Source organism: Lepisosteus platostomus, chromosome 14 (assembly GCF_059453375.1).
Source record: "Lepisosteus platostomus isolate fLepPlt1 chromosome 14, fLepPlt1.hap1, whole genome shotgun sequence".
NCBI lineage: Eukaryota > Metazoa > Chordata > Actinopteri > Semionotiformes > Lepisosteidae > Lepisosteus > Lepisosteus platostomus.
In genome coordinates this window covers 18,208,267-18,233,020 of record NC_142624.1, presented here as the reverse complement: position 1 = coordinate 18,233,020, position 24,754 = coordinate 18,208,267, and the positions used below count along the sequence as shown (strand labels likewise).

Genomic DNA, 24,754 nt, shown 5'->3' with positions numbered 1-24,754 from the left:
GTCTAGCATGTGTCAGCTGAGGGAAGATGTAAGGGATACCCTGACATTTCTGATTTCAGCTCGCAAGCCCATATAGTCATTTCTCAGAAGGGCCATTTTCTCACATTTGAGGCAGAGACTTAAAGGATAAAACCGAACGAACCCAAATTAAATAGTCTGAACTACATAAACAAGATCTTGCATTTTGCTTCCATTTTACACATGTTTCATGGGCTCAAATTCATTTTGTGCTGTGGGTTTTCTACATACAAAAGTATAAACATTTTGAACATAAGAAAGATTACTGAATTGGCAGTAGGTAATTGGCAGCCATTTTGTGGAGGAGTCCAAGGTATTCATTCACCTTAACAATGTGTCTGGATCTTTTAACCTGAATACTTCACACACAAGAAAAACAAAACATGAAGTAAAATAAGACTTTGTAAAGAAACAAATATATATTTGTAGGTTTTTTATCTTCATTCATGTATTTGTAGCTTTCCTACATCAATGAAATGTATATTTTGGGGTTAACAACATAAAATACCATTCCTATAGAATATTTATTAGACCTTAATAGATTTAGAGTTTTAATAACAGAGCTTGTAAGAAATGTTTTCCCTTTGCTAACCTCTACTGGGTTGAAGATAAATATCTAGAAACAGGCTCTGAATGACGGGTTTATGAAGATTGTGTTAAACATATTTCTCCTTTTACTCAGAGCTGAGGAGATTCCACTGAAAATTCTTGCCCACAACAGTTTAGTCGGGAGACTGATTGGTAAGGAGGGCAGAAATCTGAAGAAAATTGAACAAGAGACTGGGACCAAGATAACTATCTCCTCGTAAGTGTCAGTTTGATAAGGTCTGTTCTGCATCTGTATTATCAACATTGAGTTGAATCACGTCAGTTATGTTTACAGGATGCAAGAAGAACAATGTCCTTTTTCCTGGAAGCAAAACATCTGATCGGTGTGGTTTTGCTTGGCTTGTGATAGGAAGTCGGTATCCATAGAAAAGGACACCTTAGATTTTCCTCAGAAAAACTAGCAAAGGATAACACTGGACTGGATCCTGCCAAAAGTAGGTTGGAAGAAAGAAAAACATCTGTAGCCCTTAAAATATTGAATTGAAGCAATGTTTCAAAACTGTTGAAACTGTTCAGACTGCAGCATCTTAATTGTATAAATAGGAATAAATAGTAGTGTGTTACAGTAATAGTGTGTAGTTTTTTCTGTATCAGCAAGTGTAGCAAGTTTTTTTTAAACATAAATTTTAATAAAATATATTTATATAAAAATGACATTACACACATTACACATTTTTCTAAGATAGTACTGTACTGCAATTCTTTAATTTTCTTTTGAATGGTATAGAACAGTCAAAAAAATAAGAGATGAAAAATAATTACTCAATGGTTGCTACTTCATGGATAGTGAATGTATGCTACTTCAGCTTTCTTATGAAAGCCTCACACAAAAGGGTTATTGATGGATAAACCCCCTACTTTAGGTGAGATAAATTAATCTAATTCATCATGAGTTAATGCCACCCAATCTGTTTTCCCTTGTATATTTGAAAGATTATTGACTCTTTTTAGCAGAACTAATTAGCTTGCGAACATGTGGACACCTCGCAGCTCCGTTTATTTAAACCATATATGCCCAACTGATTAAACTGCTCCAGTCTCTGAGATGCATTAGAAACATGTTTATTACAGCTATTTAATGGGCTGTGTCTTCTAACCCTCATCCATTTGGGCTAATGAATGGCTCTGCATCTGTGCAAAGGAAACCATAATGAGACCACTGAAAGATTGCTGAAGAGCCAGAGGAAGAAAGGTTGACGGATGACTTACCTCAGTTTGTTTTTGTCAGATTTAATGCTGGATGTTAGTTATGTCTCTCGTTTTACCTTCTTTTACATACAGTGTGGACTTAGGTTTACGCTATTGGGACAATCTCTACATTTATCCTGCCAAAACATTTCTTAATGCTTAGAAATGAATGTGTTGTTTTCCCCCGAATATGTTGTTTTTCAGGTAAAAGATTACAAAGGCATTCAAATAGAAAATTTAAATGCTCATTTTGTAAATACTCAATATCAACTCTACAGTGTACTCTGCTTTCTGTAATGAATGATACACGAATCAGGGGCAGGACAAAACTGGCTCTTCTGCTGAGCTCTGTTAGAGGACATTGGGCTTTGCCAGGTTCTTAATCATTTAATTGAACCTGATTAAGAGCAAATTAGACTGTTAACATTTTTAGTAGAATGAAGTCTTACAGTGAAAAAGATTGGAAAAGCCATAGGTGTCCTTCTCCTGTACATTTTGGAAAGGAAGATTGGCAGCAGTAAGCCACTTTTTTTAAACTATCCCTGTGTCTTTTTCAGCCTACAAGATTTAACCATTTACAACCCAGAGAGGACCATTACTGTAAAAGGCAGTATTGATGCCTGCTGTAAGGCTGAAGTAGAAATCATGAAGAAACTTAGAGAAGCCTATGAGAATGACATTGCTGCTATAAATGTAAGTGTGCATTTTCTGTTCTGAATATGGTGGGAAAGTGTCATAATGTACAATTTAGAAAGCTGACAACTGTTACTGATTTTACAATAAGTTACAATCCTTCCTTTTAATTGTATTTTCCCTATAATTTCCATCTATTTGTGTTTTACAAAAGAATGAAAAAGATGTAATCAAATACCTGTTAATTTCCCTTTCCTTAACTTTTAAGAAGTAATACACTTATTAAAGTACTTTTTCAAATTCCACAAAATAGTAAAAAAAGAAATAAATGATCAAAGCTGGATCATTTTCTTATGAAAGATATACATTTATAAATGAACTATAAAATTTAGCTATTATTAAAGGGTTGCTGTGTTTAGCAATAAGGCATGTTCTGAAGTTAGAAACAGTGCTAAAAGCAAGGCAACCTAAAACATAAGTACCTACTGTACTATTATTGTTATTTTGTTAGATTGGTCTCTTTATTTAAAGCAATATGAGATAATTATTACAGTTATATTACATTGCAATTGCAAAAAATAGTATCTCTTAGATGTGTGTAACTCTGGCACTGGACATCATGAAAATCTATTATTTTTGTCAGAACTGCCCATAACTTTCTTTCTGTTGTGCCCTGTCCACTGCCTTAACAAAATGCCTGTTATGAGTGCAAGACTCTTAAGTAACGTCTGTCATTTCTGTATTGTGGTTTAATGTTGTGGAGTGTATATCTTAATGTCTGGACAGACAGGTGTGGTGCAGCATTGCATGACAGTGGGCTGTATGTTCCCTGTAGCATGAATCGCATTGCTTTGCTATGCTGTTAGTCATACTAGTGATGTAACCTGTGCAGTTAGCCCTACCCTGCCTGTCGAGTGAGTTGTTGGGGTGATCTGCACTCTGGTCTTGTACAGTCTGGGCTTTCTAAAGTCCCCCTTAATTCAGTTGTTCTCCACCTGATCTGCTCTGTAGTGGGGATTCTGGTACAAAGAACAACTACTACTCGTCACGAAGGCGGGTACTGTACTTCAGTGGCAGATGAAGTGGATCCCCACCTATTTCTTCTTATTTTCCCTGCCTGACAGCCTTGCATTATCCAGTCGCAACTCACATTGTATTATAGTTTGTGTGACTCCACCGTCACCTTCATGTAACTCATCATGGATGATGACAAATGAGCATGTCAGGAAGCGTCCTGACATCCTTGATCGTTTGATCCCTATCATGTCTTGTATTGAGATGTGGAAATGAAAATAAATATTTGGGATGTCACAGTAACATCTGTTAGGGCAAGTCTTTTTACAGTACAGTACTTTTCTATCCCTGTAGCATCAAAGCACCATTTATTGTTTCAGTCCAGATATTACACTGAGACTATTCATCACATGTATAATGAATAAGCCAATGATGTCATGCAGAACAGTTATAACCTACAACATGTGCCATCCTGGAAATCGTATTAGAAACTGCATATGTTTTGCTGCTTGCTAACAGTGCATTCCTTTCACAAAACCTTGTAGTTATGCTGCACATACTTCCCCTGTGTGTTTTCACAGAAGACTACACTGTACAGTTCCTTCAATATGTTGTTCTGGCACCACACATGTCTGTCCAGGCCAGTAGTCTGACATCATGAACCTCCAGAGTTGTCTAACCCTACTAGATTTCATGGCTGACAGCTGCAGTTCAAGTGTTGCTGTATGAGAATGGGACTTTATAGCCATTACATAGCTACAGTATCACCTGAAATCAGGTTAGAACTTTCTGTCAGCCTTATGGTGAAGCACATATTAGGAAGATGTAATTAATTTTCATGATAGAATATCCACTGAGTTTCAGGAAGTAATGAAAATGTTATTTCTTAACTTTTGCTGCCACTGCTTTTGTGCACACAGTCTTTGGTTTTCGTTTTGCACCAGGTCCTCTCGTTCTGCCTTGTGATTTACATGCTTCAATTCATCTTTCAGTTTCGCTCTGGTTTAGGGAGAGAAAGCGCTGCTTATGGCATGTTTACAATCAAACTGTTTTTATGATATGAAAAAGTAACATTTTCAAAAAGTGATTTTTTTAGCCGATGGGGCCATCTAGCGGAACATTTTAAAATGACTTTTTGTCTGTATAGTGTATTTCTATATATTTAGAGAAAGAACAGCAGTTAATGGAGGTGAAATATTTTTATTTGCTAAGTTCCTGTTCAGAGAATGTGTGGTTAACTGGTGTCTTGTTTGTGGTGCAGCAACAAGCCAACTTGATCCCTGGGCTGAACCTGAATGCTCTAGGCATTTTCTCGACTGGACTGTCGGTGCTTCCGCCTGCAGCTGGACCTCGCGGAGCTGCCACGGGTCCCGCTGCTGGCTACACCCCTTTCCTAGTGAGTACACAGCACCTCCGCCATTCCTTCGTACCCATACCCAACTGTATGGCACCTGGGAATGTCTTGAGAATGTGTGTCAAAGGCTGCTCTTCAGCCATATTAAACCCACCCCCCCACCCAAACAAAATAACAAACATTTGCCTTTATCTATAAATCTCATCGGGACAGGTGATAACAAGCCTAGAAATAATATATCCTAGATTGTAATGCATATAAATGTAAAATGTCATGGTCCTTTGGATGCAACGCATTTAGCAGTGACACTGGTGTTACTGAGGTCTGAAAATCATGGTTATTATCCTGAGTTCTTTTTCTATATTTTTTCAGGTCCACAAAACTTAGCCTTCAGTGCCTCCACGTAGTTTTTCAAATGGAAAGACATAGCTTTTACTCATTTTTGATTTCTTACTTAGTAGAAGGTCAGTTTGTTGGAAACTTGCAACACTAAAGAAGGTGGGAGCAGCTGTTCTGTATGTCTGGTTTTAAGAACTACAGTTCTTGGTTATAGCAAATCCCAGTTCAATACCTGTCTGACACAATAGCTGCATCCCCACATGATGTTGTGGAACTGTGGTTCGGGATCACAGTCATGGAGAAACAGCAGGGGAGTTTGTGTTTAGGGGAGGAAATAGAAAATGCAAATTTTATTTTGTCCTTTTTTATAGGACAAAAATGACTCAGTCAAAGGATGCACAGGGTGTGAAGCTTTTATCCAGTGATTTGTGGTATGTTTCCACTCTAAATGGTTAGAGTGCAGAGAGCAAGGGAGGAGGCTGTGTGGGTTGTTTTTTGGGTAAAAAGAGTGTAGCTTTGTCATTTTGGTCAGAATGCTGAACAAATGTGCTGACTGTAGTTTCTCTGCTGCTGTAGAGTCACTCATCGCATTTGGGTGGTCTGTATGGGGTCCCTCCTGCCAGCGCCTTATCCCATCAGCACTCAGTAAGTGCCCCCGGCTCCCCGTCGTCTCTGCTTCTCTTTCCACTGTGCCCTCTGTACTTGCCCACAAGAAGCGGTGCCCCAAACCCACTCTTACACCCAAATTCTATCTCGGTCACGGTTATATCAACATGACCTTTTCTGCCACTCAATCTTTCAATATTTACTTATCATTGGTCTCCCTGCCTTTAAAACTATAATCAGTTATCTATTAGCAGCTTAAGTGACACAGCTAAACCTAAGGAGCTATTTATGTGGAGTATACAGGTCCTAATGGTTATTTTCAGCATCAGTTTAGATTTCATCATGTATCAAAAGATTTATGGCTAATTTTAAAATCTTTAATGAATGTTATAGTCTTCTCTGCAATTGCTACTAATACCGCTGTGCTACCACTGTAAATAAAAAACAGAGAAAATATTTTTCTAATGATAGGAGTTGGCAGCAAATTCCCTGCATGATTTCACTAGTTGTCTGAGAAACTGAGACAGAAAAATTACAGATTTGCCCATAAAGCATTATTAAATTGTACAGAAGCTACAGCTACACATTGTATGCAGTGCATTATTTCAAAGGAACACAACTGCTGTTTTCATAAGGAAGCATTTCAGTTGTTGTTCATACTCTTGGTGTGGATGGTAAATGTTTAATAGAGCTCATCCATACCAAATTGTTTGAGACAAGAAAAGCTCTGAGATGTCATAATGTGGATCTGCAAAAAAAAACAGGACATTTTAATAAGTATTGCAAAGTAAAGCAATTTGTAAACCTGGTGGAGATGGTTGGATATCTGGAGTATACTGTCAAGAGAGGGACTTCCCCCCTAAAATAAAAAAGTCCAATGAGAGACCTTTCCATGTTTAATCTGTATCATATGACCTTACCCAGTATAAAGCACCATATTATACTAGACCAAAAAAAGGAAAAACCTTTCTCTTTCCCACACACAGAAATGAAGACAGAAATCATTGACTTATACAGCCCTGCTGAGGCTCATTGTATATTATTAGTAAGAATTGCTCTTTTGAAAGAACAAAACAGATTGAATCAATTCACTAAAACTGCCACATTAACCTCAACCCCCCATCTTCTGTCCTTTTCACCCTACTGAACGTTCTTGGCAGGATATCAGTAAAAAAGGATTTTTTGTTGTCTAGGATCACAAGAGGTATTTTGCAAGTGAATGACAGATTTACGGCTGACATTTTCAAAGAACTATTAAAACATCTTAAATCTCCAGCAAAGGCACTTTGTATACCCACTATGAGATTCCCAATTGGGGAGGGATTTCAACAACAATGTTAACAGACATGAATTAGATCTGGATACCACTGTCTATGTCCCTGTAGTGTTTCCCCCTGTGCCATACAGGTGGGGCCAAAGATTTGCAGCCCTATAGCAGTCAATTCTGCATTGGTCGAATTTTTGGAATTTTTTGGAGGTCTTGTTCCCATTATTGTAACGGTCATTATTGTATTTACCTTATGGTCTACAAGAAAAACCCATTAAAAAGTATTGAAATACATTAGTGAAACAGGAGGAGCTCTTAATAGACCTTCAATGTTCATAGTCCCGCTATCAAAAGCTGACCTTCTGCAAAGTAATGTTACTTCATTGGCTGGTTGTTTTTGAGAAGTTTAATGTACAACTGGACTATTTTTGGGGGAGGGATGGGGGGTTGGTGGTTAGTCCCGGTGCCTCTGGGACTGTGATACATTGTCTGCAAAAATTCAGGCATTGCTTCTTTTTTCCCCTCCTACGTTCAGTGTAAATGTTATGACAAGAAGATGTAAAAATGAATCATGAACCTCTCACACTGCTTTTCACTCATTGTCATGAAGTGACAACTTTTTTAACAGCTGCACATTTCCATACCTCTTTGTCCCATGTGTTTTTGAACTTTTCCTTTGATTGCAGCTTTAGGGCTGCTTTTTGCTTCTCAAAACCTAGAGTTTCATAACAGAACAATAGACAGTGGTCACAGCCACTCTATAAACTATATAAACTGTCTAGACTGTCTAGAAGGTTTCTTCTGGGTGCTCTAGTTTGGTACCTGAGTCCAAAATCATACTGGTACTGTATGTCAATTGAGTTCTTGGAGAATAACCTCTGGTGTGCGTGGGTGTGTTTGGTTCTGTGTGTGCTCTGCAATGGACTGGCATCCTGTCCAGCATGCATCCTGCCTTGTGCCCATTGTTTGCCAGGAAAGGCTCCTGCTCTCCAGTGAGCTTGAATTGTATGAAGAGGGTAGAAGATGGATGGATATATTAACAAGAATTGCCAAGTGCTCAATAATGAAGGGTGATCATTAAAGTACATGTGAGATTTCTCTGAAAGAGTGAAGAAATATTGGACTTATCAACTTGTATTTAGTTAATTGTGAATCATTAAAATCAATAATATTTTTCAGTTTTTAGGAATGCACTGCATAAGGGTTAACCAAAGCGCTGGTGAGTAGTTAACATCTTGTGTAAACTTGCTGACTCTTTAAGGTCTCTTCTTTCAGCAGGTTCCTGAGCAGGAGGTAGTCTACCTCTTTATTCCAACTCAGGCTGTTGGAGCACTCATTGGCAAGAAAGGGCAGCATATCAAACAGCTGGCCAGATTTGCAGGAGCCTCCATTCGGGTAAGAGTCCATTTACTCCTCTACACTTCGAAACAGCCAGGGTTTGTTGTGCAAAAGTTTCATCCTTATATTTCAAGAATATATGCACAGAATAAACCAGCCTTTAGGCAAGTATTTTATCTGGCTGTGGTCAGTTATTTAAAGAATGTTGAGTTAAAACCCTTGGACTTTTTTGTGTTACACAGAATTTGCTGACACATTTAAGGCCATGCCCTAGTAAAGGGAAAAGATACCAAGAATGTAATTTACAATTCACTGTGCATTTGCGTTTTTTTACATTTGCTCATTTTTTAGCAAGAAACAGTACTTCATTTCCTCCTGTGGTTCTTCTTTGAAAAGTACTAGCAGTTATCCGTGTCTTAACTTCATATGTTATGGTTTCTTGGTGAGGCATTTGTTGTTTTTCACCATAAAATCTCCATGCCCTCCCCATCCCATGGATAATGCCCTTCAAGAACGTCAGTTTTTCCAGTACTCTGCTTCCTAAGCTGCTTGTTCTGCTACCCCCTTCAGAATGGATAGGTACTGAATCACTGCAGTCTAAATATGGAGGGATACTTGAAGTCAGGCATTGACTCACCCATGCATGCATTATCATGCCCATCACCACACTGACTCACGGTTACATCTGGACTAGGAGGATGAGGCTGGTTTCAGCAGAAAAGCGTCTCAATACAGGAATTAAATAAAACCCTGTTTACTGATAAATGACTAATTCGTCAGGCATCCAACAAACACCTAACAGATGACCTCCTTCTTCTCTTGTCCTAAAAATCCCCACTGACAAATCTAGTAGATACACTAATTGGAACGCTTTAAAGCTTTTCCTGTCTAGAAAAATTGGATTAATTCATACTTTTCATAATAAGGTTTCACATAATAAAACCTACTGTATGTTTTCTTAAGAAAGTATGACTTAGCTGCATACTGTACATGATATTGTAGTTGTGGCATCTTACTTGATTTTGATTTTGATAGAATTTCTTAGGCACAGATTGTTTATGTTAGTGGCTGTTTTTTTCCTTATTTGCTTTATCAAAAAGCTTATATTTTTCTGGGGATAAACTTCAGCTTGCAGTCATTATTATAACTGCTATCATGTGCAATTGGTGGAATTTAGAATAATTGTCAGTGGGGGACCTAATGTATTTGGTGTTCTCCTGCTGCTAATCAAATGATATAACCCCTGCTCTCTCCTTTACCCAAAGCCTTTAACCTCATTTTATTTTGCCTACATTTCTGACCAGGGTTATATTCTATTAAAGAATGTAATGACTCAGGTTATTTTTCAAAACTGCTGTTAATGTCATTCAACTCTAAAATGGCATTTCAAACATTTTTGTCTCACCTGCAAGCAATCTGAGGACATCTCTTGTGGTCTCCTCAAAGAACACAATGCACTGATGATGATAAATTGTGTGCTTGAGGTGCAAACAATATGGTAAATAATTGATGTGTACAGGGGATTTAATTTACATGTAACTAAGTAGTATTCGTATGCACTCTTCTGAAAGCTTAATTTCTCTTACCGCTACAACTCTTTCATACAATATACACCTTTCATCCAAAACATTCATTGTTAGGCCATGTAATCTGCAAGTTGTCACGATCACCAGCCAGCGGAGATCAACTCACAAACTAACCAGTACCAGCAGCGGGTTAATAATAAGAAGTGCCGCCACATGTGTTAATCCATCAGCATACGCTCTACTGTGCAGCGAGCAGCACTATTTAAACCATCCTAACCTGCTTCCCACTGCTCGGTATTGAGTCTTCTCTTTGAGAGCTCTACCTCGCGTTTACTCTGAATCTCGTTTACCGGATACTGAACTCCCTTTTGCCTTCTGTTTTGGATTGTTTGCTTCTCTCTGTACTTCCTGGATTTCGATCTACCTTTCACCTATCGACTACGATCTCGCCTGACGTTCCGGATTGTTCGCCTGTCTCAATATCTACTTGCTCCTGCGTCTGCACAGGATCTGTATACCTTTTCATTGAGGATTCCTGACACAAGTACAGCATCACAGCTCTGTGGATGGAGGACTGACAGTTTTGTTAGAAAGCACTGCAAGGACATGTGAACCCACACAGCCCCAAGGATCACTGTAGTGTGTGCACCAAGGAAACACTATCCGACTTTACATTCATCCATCCTCTCTATTATTGTGTGTCTCCTTTTTGTGCTTCACACTGTGGACTACAGGGTTATTCATGTATTATGAGTGAAAATCTTTGCTTGTTGAGCCACTAAGGTGAAAGAATTGGCTGCAGCAGTTCAGTGGTGATGTCTTGAAGTACCCTATTACCTATATCAAGTGCAGTCACAGCAATCTGAAATGAAAGAGTAAAGAAACTCAATTAGTTAAGGAGATCTAATCTAAAGTCAATGTGCTTTTCAGATTGCCCCAGCAGAAAGTCCTGATGTTACCGAGAGGATGGTCATCATTACTGGACCCCCTGAAGCACAGTTTAAGGTGAGAGAGTTCTAACATGAATCTGGTCTAGACTGTAGCAGGTCTGACCTTTAGAGGAGTGTACAGATCAGAAATAATGAATTTCATTGCCCAGATAGTATAAAAAGTGATTCCTTTTTCTATTTTCTGTTTTCATACTACCTTTTCACGTTGCAGGTTTGTAGATGTGATACATTAAAACAACCTGGTTAATCCTATGTTTAATATTCAATAAAACACATAATAGATTTAATTGCCAAACCTTGTTCATATGCCTAACATGAATGCTAGTAGGGTTGAATCATTTCCACAAAATTTGAAAAAGTTGTTTGTGGCAAGTTTGGATGGCATACAGTATATTGTTGTGAAGAGCAATTTATGATTTCTATAGCATAATTGTAAGTACTAATGATTATCGTTAGTAATGGTTAACCCTAATACTAAACCTAAAAAAAATTGGTTTAATTTGGCTTAGTTTTCTTCTTTGTTATTGTGGCGCAGGCTCAAGGGAGGATATTTGGAAAGCTGAAAGAGGAGAATTTCTTCAGTCCGAAGGAAGAGGTAAAGCTGGAGACCCACATCAAAGTGCCCTCATCTGCAGCTGGAAGAGTCATTGGCAAAGGAGGCAAAACGGTACATAGTAGATGAGACACTGGGAGTGTGACTGTTCTCCTCTGTTTCTGCATCTCTTCTGATCTTACTCAGTGTCTGTCTCACCTCTGCAGGTAAACGAGTTGCAGAACCTCACCAATGCTGAGGTCATTGTACCACGGGACCAAACTCCAGACGAGAATGACGAAGTCTTTGTAAAAATTATTGGGCATTTCTTCGCCAGTCAGGTACACCTCACCAAAACAGTGACTTACAGAGAAGGGCTGTGCTTCACTGGCAAATTAGTTCATTGGAAAATGCTGAATTTAAAATTTTGTATAAATACATTAATCTTAGTGGTTATTATGGGTTCAGGTTGGAAATGGAAATAAATGTCACCAGTTTTAGTTTTTATAAAACATGCAAAGTCCAAACTATGCCAGATATATGTCACGGATGTTTGAAAAACGAGACGAACCGTGGAGAGGCAGGAGAGCAAAAATGACCCTATACGTAGCGGCGAGACGGGGAGTTAGCCCGGGCTCATTAGTGCAAAGAGTTCAGGAGTGCCGTATAGAAACCTATGCCCTCAGGTAGCGGACGTTGGGCGACCTGGTGCTAGGCGGGTCTCAGGACATCTGAACGTCAATGCTGAGCCAGGGCGGAGTGCAAGACCCGGAAATATATAGTCCCAAAGGGAGAGAGCAACACCGGAAAGACAGCAAAGAACCGGAAATGAAAGACAGGACAGAGAAAGAGCGTCCTCTGGCTGCAGAGGGCGTGACAGTACCCCCCCCCCCCCTTCATGGGCGGCTCCTGACATCCATTCAAATAAATGAGCTGCACAGCACTGGGGGGAGGAAAAACCTCATTTAACTGAAAGGAAACCTCCGGGAGTCCACGGCTGAGAGCTACCCCCTCCGGGGTATAAACCTTTATTGGGTAGAGGAAGGGGGGGATCAGGTAGAGCTCCGGAGGCAAAAACAAAAAACAAAAACAAAAGACGTACACAAGCACAAACCACAAAAACATAAACCTGGGAGTCAGGGTGACAAACTGCAAGAACAAGAAGGAACCAAAAGTTCCAAGAAACAGGGAACAGGGGAATCCAAATACAAGCACAAAGCACAAAAACAAGAACCAGGGACAACAGGGAGACAAACTACAAAACACAGCTAGGAACCACATTTCCGAGACACAGGGAGCAGGGGGAACCAAATAGGAGAGGAAACCAGGAAGAGAAATCAAAACAAAAGGCAAAAAAAACAAGAATAAAAAAACAAAAACCCGGGGAAAAAATACAGCAGACTGGGCAATAGGCACGTTCACATTCTAACGCTGATATCGGAGTGGACAACCTGAGGAAAGCCAGACCGTAGTCCGCTCACAGACACAGATGCCCAGAGTGATATCCAGCGAAAAGAATGGAGGAACGGCAGAAAGCTTACCATTCTATCACTGATATCGGAGAGAGCAAGACCAGTAAGAGCCAGGCACGAAAACCCGCTCCAGACACAGAAGCTCGGAGTGATATCCAGCAATAAGAATAGGAAAGCAAGCTCAACATTCAATCACTGATATCGGAATGAACAACCTGAGGAGAGCCATGTACGAAAACCCACTCACAGACACAGATGCTCGGAGTGATATCCAGCGATTAGAATAGAGGAACTGAGAAAAAGAAAACAGCCCAGAGAACAAGAAAAAACTGCGGAAAAACAAAAGGCGCTGCTCGTGGGGTCGAAAAAAGGGCTCAGCATTCTGCCACGGATGTCTGAAAAACACAACGAACTGTGGAGAGGCAGAAGAGCAAAAATGACCCTATGCGTAGCGGCGAGACAGGGAGTTAGCCCGGGCTCATTAGTGCAAAGAGTTAAGGAGTGCCGTATAGAAACCTATGGCCTCAGGTAGCGGACATGGGGCGACCTGGTGCTAGGCAGGTCTCAGGACATCCGAACGTCAATGCTGAGCCAGGGCGGAGTGCAAGACCCGGAAATATATAGTCCCAGAGGGAGAGAGCAACACCGGAAGGACAGCAAAGAACCGGAAATGAAAGACAGGACAGAAAAGGAGCGTCCTCTGGCTGCAGAGGGCGTGACAATATACACATTTCTGCAGGTTTTCATGTGCCTTTTTGAAAAAAAAAAGCAAGATTTCACAAGACTGTATATACTCCATATACTGTAACTAAAGAGTGTTCTCTATTAATTCACATCATTAAAACAACAGTTTTGCATATCAAATTTAGGCATCATTTAAACACTGTGTGAAAAAAGAAACACTCAGAAATAGTTATTTTTTATACATGTTATATGAACTTATCCAGAATGTCTTCTTTATCTTAGACATGAGCTTCTTTTACAAATAGAAATGATTTTGGTGGTCAGAGTGAGTTTTAAATGCAGAACACAGATACAGTACACCTTTACCGTTATGCACATCATATTTCTTAAGTAAACTTGGCACAGAATCAAAGTTGATTGTTTATTCATCTTAAAGGTCAAATTTCTACTCAAGGGAAAAGAAATGTTGAAATATTAGTAACATTTTCCATGTGAGATTGGCACCCATTTTATGTTTACCAAAAATTCTGTGATTAATAGTTTTGAATTGTATGCAGATGCATCTGTCTGGAGAACTACATGTTGCTGAGAGATGTCAGTAGAACATCTTGCATCACTTCAGCTAATGTCAAAATTCACTCACCGTAAATGTTTGATGAATATGGCCTGAGGTATCATTCTAGAAGTTACACACTGGCACTTGGTGATGTACGCCAGAGCAGAAGAAATAAGAGATATTCTACTTGAATTGCAGTTTTTTAAATGTATGCATCTGCATATTTACAAGTTTGCTAAAACATGCAACTTGAGATAATATTTTACAGAAGCTCTCATGATCTCAGAAGCTAAGCAAGTTGTGGTTAGTACTTCTTCGATGGGTGACCTTTAAGAAATATTAGGTTGCTGTTGAAATTGATGTTAGTGGACCTGTAGGAGGCACTCTTTCCTCTGGACCAGAATTTCCTCTAATACCCATTGGTTTGGACCAGCGTCCAGTAACATTGTTCTGTAGGAGGTGCTCTTCAGATTTGCACAATTTCTCCTACCAACATTTTACCCCTTAAGTCAATTGGCAAAGTAATTTCTCACATCTCCTCCTGATCTGCAGTGTAATGGAGCTGCTGGCACAACTGTACTTATTCCGGGTGCTACAAAGCTGCATTAAGTTGGTCCCCTCACATATTTAAAGTGCTTTAAAAACTTTGAGATGAAAAGTTCTTAATAAATGCAAATAATTATTCATTTATACTTTCCCAATTTGAGTAACATTTTGACCTTTAAGCGTGAGTGTTGTGGTTGTGCTGTGGAAAAATTGCATGTGCATCAGTGATCTTATTTTTGGTGCCTTTGTTTTGTCTTCAGACTGCACAGCGAAAGATCAGGGAGATTATACAGCAGGTCAAACAGCAGGAACAAAAACACCAGCAGGGAGCTCCCACGCCGCACCACTCCAAGTGAACACCAGGGCGGCACCTGCGAGCAACAGCCGATGAATGTAGCCCTTCCAATGGAGGAGAGACAGACAGATGAGACAGACCAGCAAAATGGGGAACAAAACCAAAGAACATTACTAGGGAAATGTGTGAGCCAAAGGCTGGGGCTTTGCGTGCACTGCCAATGCGGAGGGGAGAAGATTATGTTAAATACATAAAAAACAATAAAAAACTAAAAATAAGGAAGAATGAAAACTGCAGAGAGGGCATCTGCAGTCTTTCCAGTTTAAACATAAAGAATTCTGTCATTCTTTATAACGCTATCCCTTTAGTTGGACTAACATAGGCCTAACTTAAACAGAAAAAGATATTAACAAATTTGTACATTATGTTGTAGTGGTGGATGGGGTCTGGGAGGGGAAGGTTAGGGCTGAGCAAACAGATTTTTACAATGGGTGCTGACATTCAGATTGCATATTTCCAAGTGTCGTTAGCCCTAGCAGTATTAATATATATATATTAGAAATTATAATATATATTAAACAAAAGATAACAAAGGTTATTTTTCCATAGATGAAAATAGGCTTTCTAGACATGAATTAAGATGAGTGGTTCATATTGGGCAGTAAAGATATTTCAGCAAGCAGTTTGAACATATCTAATATTTGTTTGCATTTGGAGTCAACTTTCAGAAAAAAAAACTCTAGGAAACCTAGTGGATTGTTATGGATATTTGTTACTTAGCCTGTGTGTGTGCCAACACAAGGGATAACGTCCCTTTGAAATGTTTTAAAGTTTTCATCTCTGTGTAGCTCACAGTTTTTACATACTCTTTGCTTAACGGTTCTCAATGGGCTTTTTGCATTACTGTCAATTTTTTTTTCATCTGAGCAGTAGCGAGCAGCATTCTGATGTTTTTGAGATGGCTTCTGCTTCCCCATATGGATCATGATAACATGAAAATCACACAAACAACAATTAATGACGACATAAAAATAGATGGTACCTGTCCTAATTTAAAAACACTGTCCGGGAAAAAAAAAGTTTGGAAGCAGTTTCCGAATAGGCTATTTGAAGAGGGAGAAAAAGATGTACACAAAAATTGCATCCAAATTGACGTCTTAAAGTCACGCTCCTCAATTGTTAATGCAGCAATCTAGGGCCATAGTTAATAGAATGTGCTACACGTTCTCTGCCTTACATTGAACATTCAAGTAAAACAGCACTATGGAGAAAAAAAAAATGTGACACAGGGCCACGATGGTTTGTAGTTTTGTACTTTAAACGTTGACTTTATGGAGGAGGGGGAGAGAGGAGGCACTGCATGAGCTGTGGTACGTACTAGAAGGTGAAATAGTATTTCGAGCCCTTCTCTTTAATGTAATCCACCCTAAACCACATGCTAGCAGTTGGCTTTAACCTCTCGGTCAGGGAGCGTTCTGTCATGGCCTGACAACTGTGAATGTACAATATGCAGCCTTTTTTTCCCCATCCGTTTCCAGCATATGGTTGGTCAGCAGGATTGTTTTCTTGTTTTTTTTTCATCCCAAGCAATTGTTTGTTGGATGTGCAGGTACGGATGGCCCTGTTCTTGTGCTTTACATAATCACCATGGAAACATGCTGCCTTAAATGTTACTGATTGGAGAAACATTCTCTCTCGTCATGAGCTATCGGTTTAGCTATATCTTCCAGACTTTTTAAGGTTTAGCACGAATACACACAAGTTTGTGTGTGTAAATATATATAGAGAGAAATATTTATAAATATATTTTTTTTCCTATTTTGTGATGAGAAGAAAAAACAAAAAACATTTCATCTTTTTTTTAAGTATATTTTGTTTGGTAGGACACTGCCATATGAAATTGAAGGGAAGTGTTTTATTTTTGAAAACATGACTATTAATAATATAAATGATGAATAATGATAATGAGAACAATACAAATACATAAATAAAAATGAAATAAAGAGATAATTTGCCCAGGACATGGAACAGTGCGCATTTCAATATTGTGATCTACCTCAGGTGTTAGGGTACCTCAGTCTGTTCTTTAATTTCCCTTTTTCGAGATTTTGTATGCCTTGTAAATCTGATAGTTTTGAGCATTTTTTTATTTTTTTAATAAAAAAAATGAACAAGAAAAAAAAGGAATTAGTTGAAACATTTAGGTCCATGCTGGTTGTCAAGGGAGGATGGGTTATTTGAACTGTATTGCAATTATTCTACCCCCCCCTCCAGCTGGACAACTCTCTATATCTTTTTTTTTTAAACCATGGATATCAAAATTATGAAAACGAAATTGAAGGGATACATGCCCATAGTGTTTCTGAGTAAAGGTGATAATGTATACTGATTTCATGAGCAAAGAAACATCAACAACAGCAAAATACTATTGTACCAACAGACTGCAATACCAGTTTTCTTCACTGCAAATAGTGTTATGTGAAAAAAGAAATATACTTAGCAAACAAAATTTGTGACCCAGCCTGTTTTTACCAGTTAGCACAGATAAACCTATGCTCGGAGAATGGTGTAAAGCTTCTAAAACATGCATATAAACACAGAAAGTACATTAATGTGTATATAACACTAGCATTTACTATAGTGTGTTATGATAGACTAGTGGTCTGGCTGTTACTGTGTATCGGAGGAATACATGTATATCAGTAAACATAGATGTACAATAGAAGACTGATGCAAACTGATCTGTTTTCCCATTAACCCAGCATTCCCCTTTAGTTCATATACTGTATAGAGACATAAACACGTTGAGACTTAATGGCAGTGACATTTTAGACAGCTGTGTCAGGTAACTTGCTTAAAAATACTTAACATACTGAAGGAGCCTTTTAAAGGCAGTTTTCTGCTGTACTTTGCATGCTCTGTGAAGCTTCCTTTCTGTGTGGAACTTTCCAAAGAAATGGTTCTTCATCACCTACACACATTTTAATCATATGAATTTGTTAGCAAGTTTCTTTTTTGTAACACATTTGAAATTGCCCATTGTCCATAGGTTTGGCTTACTGATACAACTCTTATAGCCACATTGTGCATTGAGGTTGTCTATACTGTATCTTTGCAGACTGAAAGTTTGTGCACATTCTTTGATTGGATGATTGGTGCACCCAGAAAGCAAATGAAAACTCCCCCAGTCACACTGGAACTGTGACAATTATATGTCAACATTTTAACAGAATTCCAGTCACACACGGCTAATGGCATAGCCCAGATTTGCACTGGAAACCTCTGCACAATAAGGCCAAACAAGGACACTAGGCAGAGGTGCTTTAGCATTATGTTGAAATCCGGTCCCAAGTTTTAAACTGAATTTACAAATCCGTGCATTTATCAAGGAGAATTCAACTTATGAATTAAAAGGCAATATGTCTGTTCATTTAAGCTCTTCACATCATTCAATGAGGAGCAGACATTTTGCTTTTACTGTATGTATACTTTTTTAAACAGAGGTAAACTATTGACTTACTATTTCAATCATTGTAATCTGTAGAATTTTATCAGGCTTCTGAAAATTGCATGATGTTTCTTGTGCTTTAACACATTTTGCTATGCATGTTCTCTTCTTGCCCTCTATTGTCTTTTCTCAAAGCAAAACAGAAGAAAGCAATCTCAGAGCACTCAGTGATGAAGTACAAGCACAAACTCCAAATGCAGGACACCAGCATTTCTCTCCTTGATTTGTAGCTAGACAGGCAAGGTGACAAAATGAAAGTGAAGGGAATTCCCAGACACACTGAAAACATCCAAAACTAGCTACTACAATAGCCCAAGTTGAAAATTAAAGCACCTGTGCACAGAAGCAGACACTAGTAACCCATTCTCAAGAGACTTAATTGAGATTATATAGTTTATAGTGTAAATCTGGAGAAAATAGACTACGAAGAGTCTCCTCCAGAACTAGAGGGATATCCTCAGAGCCACAGACATCAGGAAATTAATTAAAAAAGAAAGGTTGTAATAGGATTACTTTACCCAGAGTCCATTAAATTGGCTCATTTGTAACCGATTTTCATAAAAACCATGAAACAGCCAAGTGAAGTAAACTATGCATAATTTACAGAGGAATGCAATTACAGAATCTTGCTGTTCATATAATTTGTCATTTGTTTCCTGGCAAGTGTAACATTGCAGAACCGTGTTGAGCACAGATATTCTACAAAGACTTTATAACTTGCCTTGATTAAATGTTTGAATCAATAAGCTACTAATAATGAGGTGAGGAAATAGGCAGAAGAGCTATCAGTTGTTCATAACATTTCTTAGGTACTTAACTTTTAGAAGGAGTTACTGTTTTTTGCCTTTCAGAAAATTATATATAAGATGAAGATGTTTTACATTGAAGGCAGTGAAGCACTGTTTTATGTGCAAGAAGTCTGGTCTGGGCAGAATATCTTGTATTGACTAGAATGCTTTGGAATGGAAAAACTCCTGAGACATTGCTTTGGAAAATGCTCCAATGTATAATGAGATTGTGAATGCTAGCATTATACACAAGGGATTGGAATTTATTTTAGTTGTTTTTTAGTTTTTAAAGGGTTTTCTTGTTTGATTTGAAGAGATTTGTCTCAACTTTTTCTCATCCAGAACTTAGATATATTTAATCTTAATGTTAAGACACAACATTTCTGGTGAACAATCAAAACATTTTGACATCTGTCTTCCTAAGTACAGTACTATGATGTAGTGCAATATAGGGGTAGAAGAAAAAAGCTAAAGCTTCTTTTTAACCTGTTTGTTTTTGCTTGCAGAAATGCCTCCTACCTTACAGTTTCCAAATTACAGCTGATTTGGCTGACAGGAGGTTTAAATGCAGCTGAAAACCACACGATGAAAACCCTTGGCAGGATTCTCCTATTAAAATTACATTTGAAGTTTAACACTACATTTTGATTGCTACTAAAGCAAATCTGACATGTGCATTACTCATATCCTCGTGTTTTGACAAACTGGATTTGTAGATCTTAGGAGTTTTAAATTGCTACCCAAGGAGGGAATGCTCATCAGTAAATTGATTGGAATTTACAATATTTTTTCTGTTGTAGTGCAGAACTCAAATTTTTTACATTTTCTCAAAACGATGTTCTCATTGAACTGCTGGTCAGGCAATCTGCCATCCAAATCTGTGATTCTTTTATTGAGAAAGAGATTTGAGTTCTATGGAGTAAAAGCATTGAGCACTTTTGGCTTTTAAAGGCATGCAGGGATTAACAAAGCATAAATTGCATTTTGAGAGACATTTCTGATCTAGGTAGAGAAGGAAGCAGCACTAGAAAAAAAAGCAGCCTTTGTTTGCCCCACATTACTACCTGAATATAGAGTTCCTTGTGAATCACTTTTATCTGTTACAGAGGCTGTCACAGATGTAGCAGAAAACTGACTTAAAAAGCAAGTTGATTATGTAGAGGTTCTTAGCAGGATATGCAAGAATAGTATGTGACTACTTAGGACTTCATTCCTTAATAGATTTCTTCCTTTACTTTTTTAAATAAATAAGACATTGCATGAGACAAAGGTCATAGGGTGTAAAAACATTTCACATACATTTGTAATAAGCTTAGGTGGTTTCATTCCTAAACAGAACTTCACCAATGGAGGTCTCTTTATTCTATTACGAAACCTCAGAAAAAAAAATCTCTTTCCATCAGTTACCATTTGACACCTGTGATAAACATACAAAGGCTTTTTAATGCTGGTTTAGGAGGTGATTCATTCCTTATGGTAACAGCCAATAACTTTGAAATTGTGGGTGAACTGTACTGCAGACCAACCTGGATATGAGCAATAAAGAAAGTCATCAGATGTTGAAATGATTGTCAGTTGTGCCACTCAGTGTTGGTTTGGTGTTACTTATTTTTTTATGTTTCTGATTCCCCTTGCTTCTCTTTGCAAGCCTACCAAGCTGGTCCATTTAAAAAAAAAATATATAGTCATTTTTTGGTACAATAAAAGAAGCAATCACCACCCGTGGCTGAGTTGAGGCCCTCACCAGATTTAGATCCTGCCAGCAGTGCATTACCCCTTCAGTGCTGCCAAGTACTCTGCTGTACCAAAACAAACACTTAAAAAGTTCTTAAAATGTATTTGTATTCATATACAGTATATACACACTCATCGATTTACTTTTATTATTTTAACAGCACTTTTACATTCAGTGTGTAAATGAAAAACACTTAAAAAGTACTTGATTGATGGCCACTACTAGACAGTCCAGTATCCTGTGATGTCCTGAGAAAATAAAAAAATTGCACCTGACACAGAAAGCATCCACTACAAGACCCAAAAATAATAGTAAAATAATTTATCCAAAGTAGCATTTCCTTTCAGACAGTTTTCCACAGAAAAGAATGAATGACAAAAGGAAAAAAAGCTTACATTGTAGAATTACAAAATGCATTCCATTGCTTGTAACTCCTAAATGATAATTAACATAAGAACAATTACCCTGAACTTTGAAGCTGCGTTTGGCATGGAGCCCCAAAGATGTGATTTCATAGTCATACTGTAGATGCTTAGAAGCTACAGTATATATCAGTGGTATAACACAGGTCCTGTAGGCATGGCTGACAGATTTGGGATCCTGTCCTTTTGGTTTTTTTTTTTTTTATCTTGTTGCAGATAAAAGTTACCCTGGGTAAGTACCGATATTTTGGAAAAGGTTTGGACAATTGTAATGATAATTCAAGAATTTCACTTGAGGTTTTCAAGTTAATGTGAAATTTTTAGCTGTATTTGATCAATAGTAAGCTACAGTGTGTACATTAGGTTATGTTCCACATTAACTCTACTAGGGAATATTAAATACACCCTGTTGCATCATCACAAACCATTAGAAGGATTAGGTTAATAGGTTAGAAGAGGTTAATCATTGGAAATGTATCTGGTAATCGTTTAGCACAGACAACTGTCAGCTATCATTGACACTGTTATGGTCAGCATATTTGCTGAAAGTACTTAGTAGATTTGGTGGCACAGGAACGTCACAAAATGGCTAAGTACCCAAAAGGCAAATGTGAATACAGCAGTGTACAAATCTGAAGGTGCATAGTGCAATACAGACACAAGCCTCATTGTGTACCACCAAGAAATCAACAAGGAAGATATAAAAAACTTCACAGCAATTTCAGTTTATTTAGACATGATAATGAATGACCATAAACAGAGAACAACTGATTAAAACAAATGCATCCTGAAATACCACAACTATAACAGATTTGGTAAACTGTTTAACAAACAGTTTCAGAGGTTTAAACTCAGAAACTAAATGTACTGTACAACAGTTAACAATGTGCTTCTCGTACTGTATTGTCTAGTACAGCATTTAAGAAAAACAACCACCAATGATTTTCATTCATTTTCATACTATGCATGAATTCTACTTTGCATTTTTGTTAAATACTGTACTAAAGCAACAGTTTCAACAAAAACAATGTTACATACTGTATTAGTAACATATCAGCAGTAGCAACTTGATTAATTGAACTCGACAAAGAAACACTATGAAATGTGATATTTGAATGTGAATACTGATTTTAAATTATAGACCATGTGTGATGGACCAGTGTTTCAATTAATGTCATACTGTACATACACAATGGAGAAACATGACACCCTGTCCTATAAATGACAAGATTTCTGACTGAATGTGAATGATTTCACAGACACAGATGGAAGCCAGCTTCAGGAGCTCCAATGCTACTAGCCTTGCCAATATGAAGGCCACACGTAGAGAGAGCTTTCTCTTAAGTGTCTTCTGAATGACAATATTCAAAACTGAAAGGAGCTGAGCTTTCAAGCATCATGTTCATACATTCTGGACTGAACAAGAATGGCTGAACTTCAGTAAGATTTAGTGAACTGCTTGTCAGATACGATTCCAGCATAATAATAATGATAATTGCTTACTCTTATAAGTGTTTTCTGGACTTTTCTGGACACTCCACTCAAAGCGCTTTACAGGTAATGGGGACTCCCCTCCACCACCACTGTGCAGCATCCACCTGGCAGCCATAGTGCGCCAGAACACTCACCACACACCAGCTCTCAGTGGGGAGGAGAGCAGAGTAATGTAGCCAGTTCATAGAGGGGGATTATTAGGAGGCCATGATTGGTAAGGGCCAATGGGAAATTTGGCCAGGAAACCGGGGTTACACCCCTACTCTTTTCGAGAAACGCCCTGGGATTTTTAATGACCACAGAGAGTCAGGACCTCGGTTTTACGTCTCATCCAAAGGACAGCGCCTGTTTTACAGTACAGTGTCCCCATCACTATACTGGGGCATTAGGACCCACATGGACCGCAGGGTGAACGCCCCCTGCTGGCCTCACTAACACCTCTCCCAGCAGCAACCTTAGTTTTTCCCAGGAGGTCTCCCATCCAGGTACTGACCAGGCTCACACCTGCTTAGCTTCAGTGGATTGCCAGTTGTGAGTTGCAGGGTGATATGGCTGCTGGCATATTTATATAGTTATCTGATGGCATAGTTATCTGATGCAGCTCAAATATTGATGCATATAAAGTTTATAGTTGGGTATTCTTTCCAAGTGTTTGGAATGTGTACAAATGAGGATTGCAGGAGTGAAAGTGTAAACATTTTAAATTTGAGAATATTAACAAAATTAACACATACAGTGTGTACTGCCTCAATAGATGCAAAACTCAAAAGTCCAAAAATAGAACAATCAAATCCCCTTTTTATGATTAATAAAACAGTTATAAGCTTAATAGATTTAGATGACATTTCTCAATGTAGCACCTTGTACTTTAAAACAAGACTTCAACAATGATTTATTTTTAAATGTTAAATTGTTTCGAAACAACACTTGTCTTTGAGCTCCCCCTCCTTGCATTTTACAATACATTCAACTGTTGGACAATATTTTGGAGAGGTGGATGAATTTTTGGGGAAACATAAAATCTGGCAACCCAATCTTGATGTCACTTTATCCGTAACCCTAAATATACGTTTTTTTTCAAATGCCCAGACTCAAGCTCAAGCTTGTTTCCTCCCATCACAGCCCCCCTCTGTGTGTATGTGCATCCGTGTACGTGTTTACTGTATGTGCGTGCACATGGGGGGAACAAGACCCCGCCATGACCTAGGAGGTCCCTTCAGATGATTTTCCGGATCAGTGCAATGTTTTGCCCTGTGTCCCACTCGTCACAGCAAGGTAGTGCGCGGCAGACTGCTGGGAGCTGAAAGGAAGGAAGTTTCACTCTCCGGGGACCCACTTGCAGATGTTCATTTCTAGGGGGTATCCAAACCACTTTTGCAAACACAACCTCATGAAGATGGTCTTTCTCATACTCTCTGCTTAAGTGTAAGCCAGGTTTTCCTAACTGACCTTAAAATGTATCCAGTGTTAAAATATAGTGCAACGTTTAACAATGTGTGAGTCATGGCATTCAGTGTATGTCGTGCATTTCTTCTTATGGTGCCCCGATGACATAGCACAAATAGTAGTACTGTTTAGCCTAAGGATGTGCTGAGAAAAGATGGGATTTTAAGATGAAAAAAATCAAAACGTAAATCAAGCATTACCAGATAAATTGCTGCTGCTTGCATTGTGGAGCAAATTAATCAAATTGATTAGATGTTCTATGGTCTTGTTACCAATCAAACTGACTGAACAGCTGGTGAGTCAGTGCAAATTAGGACAATACATTGACAGAAGGTAAATAGCAATTTATGGGTCACTGCACAAAATTATTAAAAGATTACAAGAAAAGTAATTGGAGATGCCTTTCATTCATATGGCAGATAACAAAATGTATA

At 38.4% G+C, this 24,754-nt stretch overlaps 1 protein-coding gene across 3 annotated transcripts in view; it reads left to right on the top strand.

The window, feature by feature from the left end:
* igf2bp2a (insulin-like growth factor 2 mRNA binding protein 2a) overlaps nucleotides 1–20,788 on the top strand; it is a 101,394-nt gene extending 80,606 nt beyond the window's left edge. Inside the window, exons 8-16 of one of the 3 annotated variants that reach the window (XM_088607309.1) lie at nucleotides 701–823; nucleotides 2,373–2,508; nucleotides 4,724–4,858; nucleotides 5,732–5,800; nucleotides 8,307–8,423; nucleotides 10,823–10,897; nucleotides 11,378–11,509; nucleotides 11,602–11,715; nucleotides 14,893–20,788. In XM_088607309.1, coding sequence (XP_088463435.1) covers nucleotides 701–823; nucleotides 2,373–2,508; nucleotides 4,724–4,858; nucleotides 5,732–5,800; nucleotides 8,307–8,423; nucleotides 10,823–10,897; nucleotides 11,378–11,509; nucleotides 11,602–11,715; nucleotides 14,893–14,988 — 997 coding nt within the window. In that variant the 3' untranslated portion in view covers nucleotides 14,989–20,788. Of the gene's footprint in view, nucleotides 1–700; nucleotides 824–2,372; nucleotides 2,509–4,723; nucleotides 4,859–5,731; nucleotides 5,801–8,303; nucleotides 8,424–10,822; nucleotides 10,898–11,377; nucleotides 11,510–11,601; nucleotides 11,716–14,892 lie in introns of all 3 variants that reach the window. The other 2 variants (XM_088607308.1, XM_088607310.1) reach the window with 2 other exon arrangements.
* Nucleotides 20,789–24,754: the final 3,966 nt, after the last annotated feature.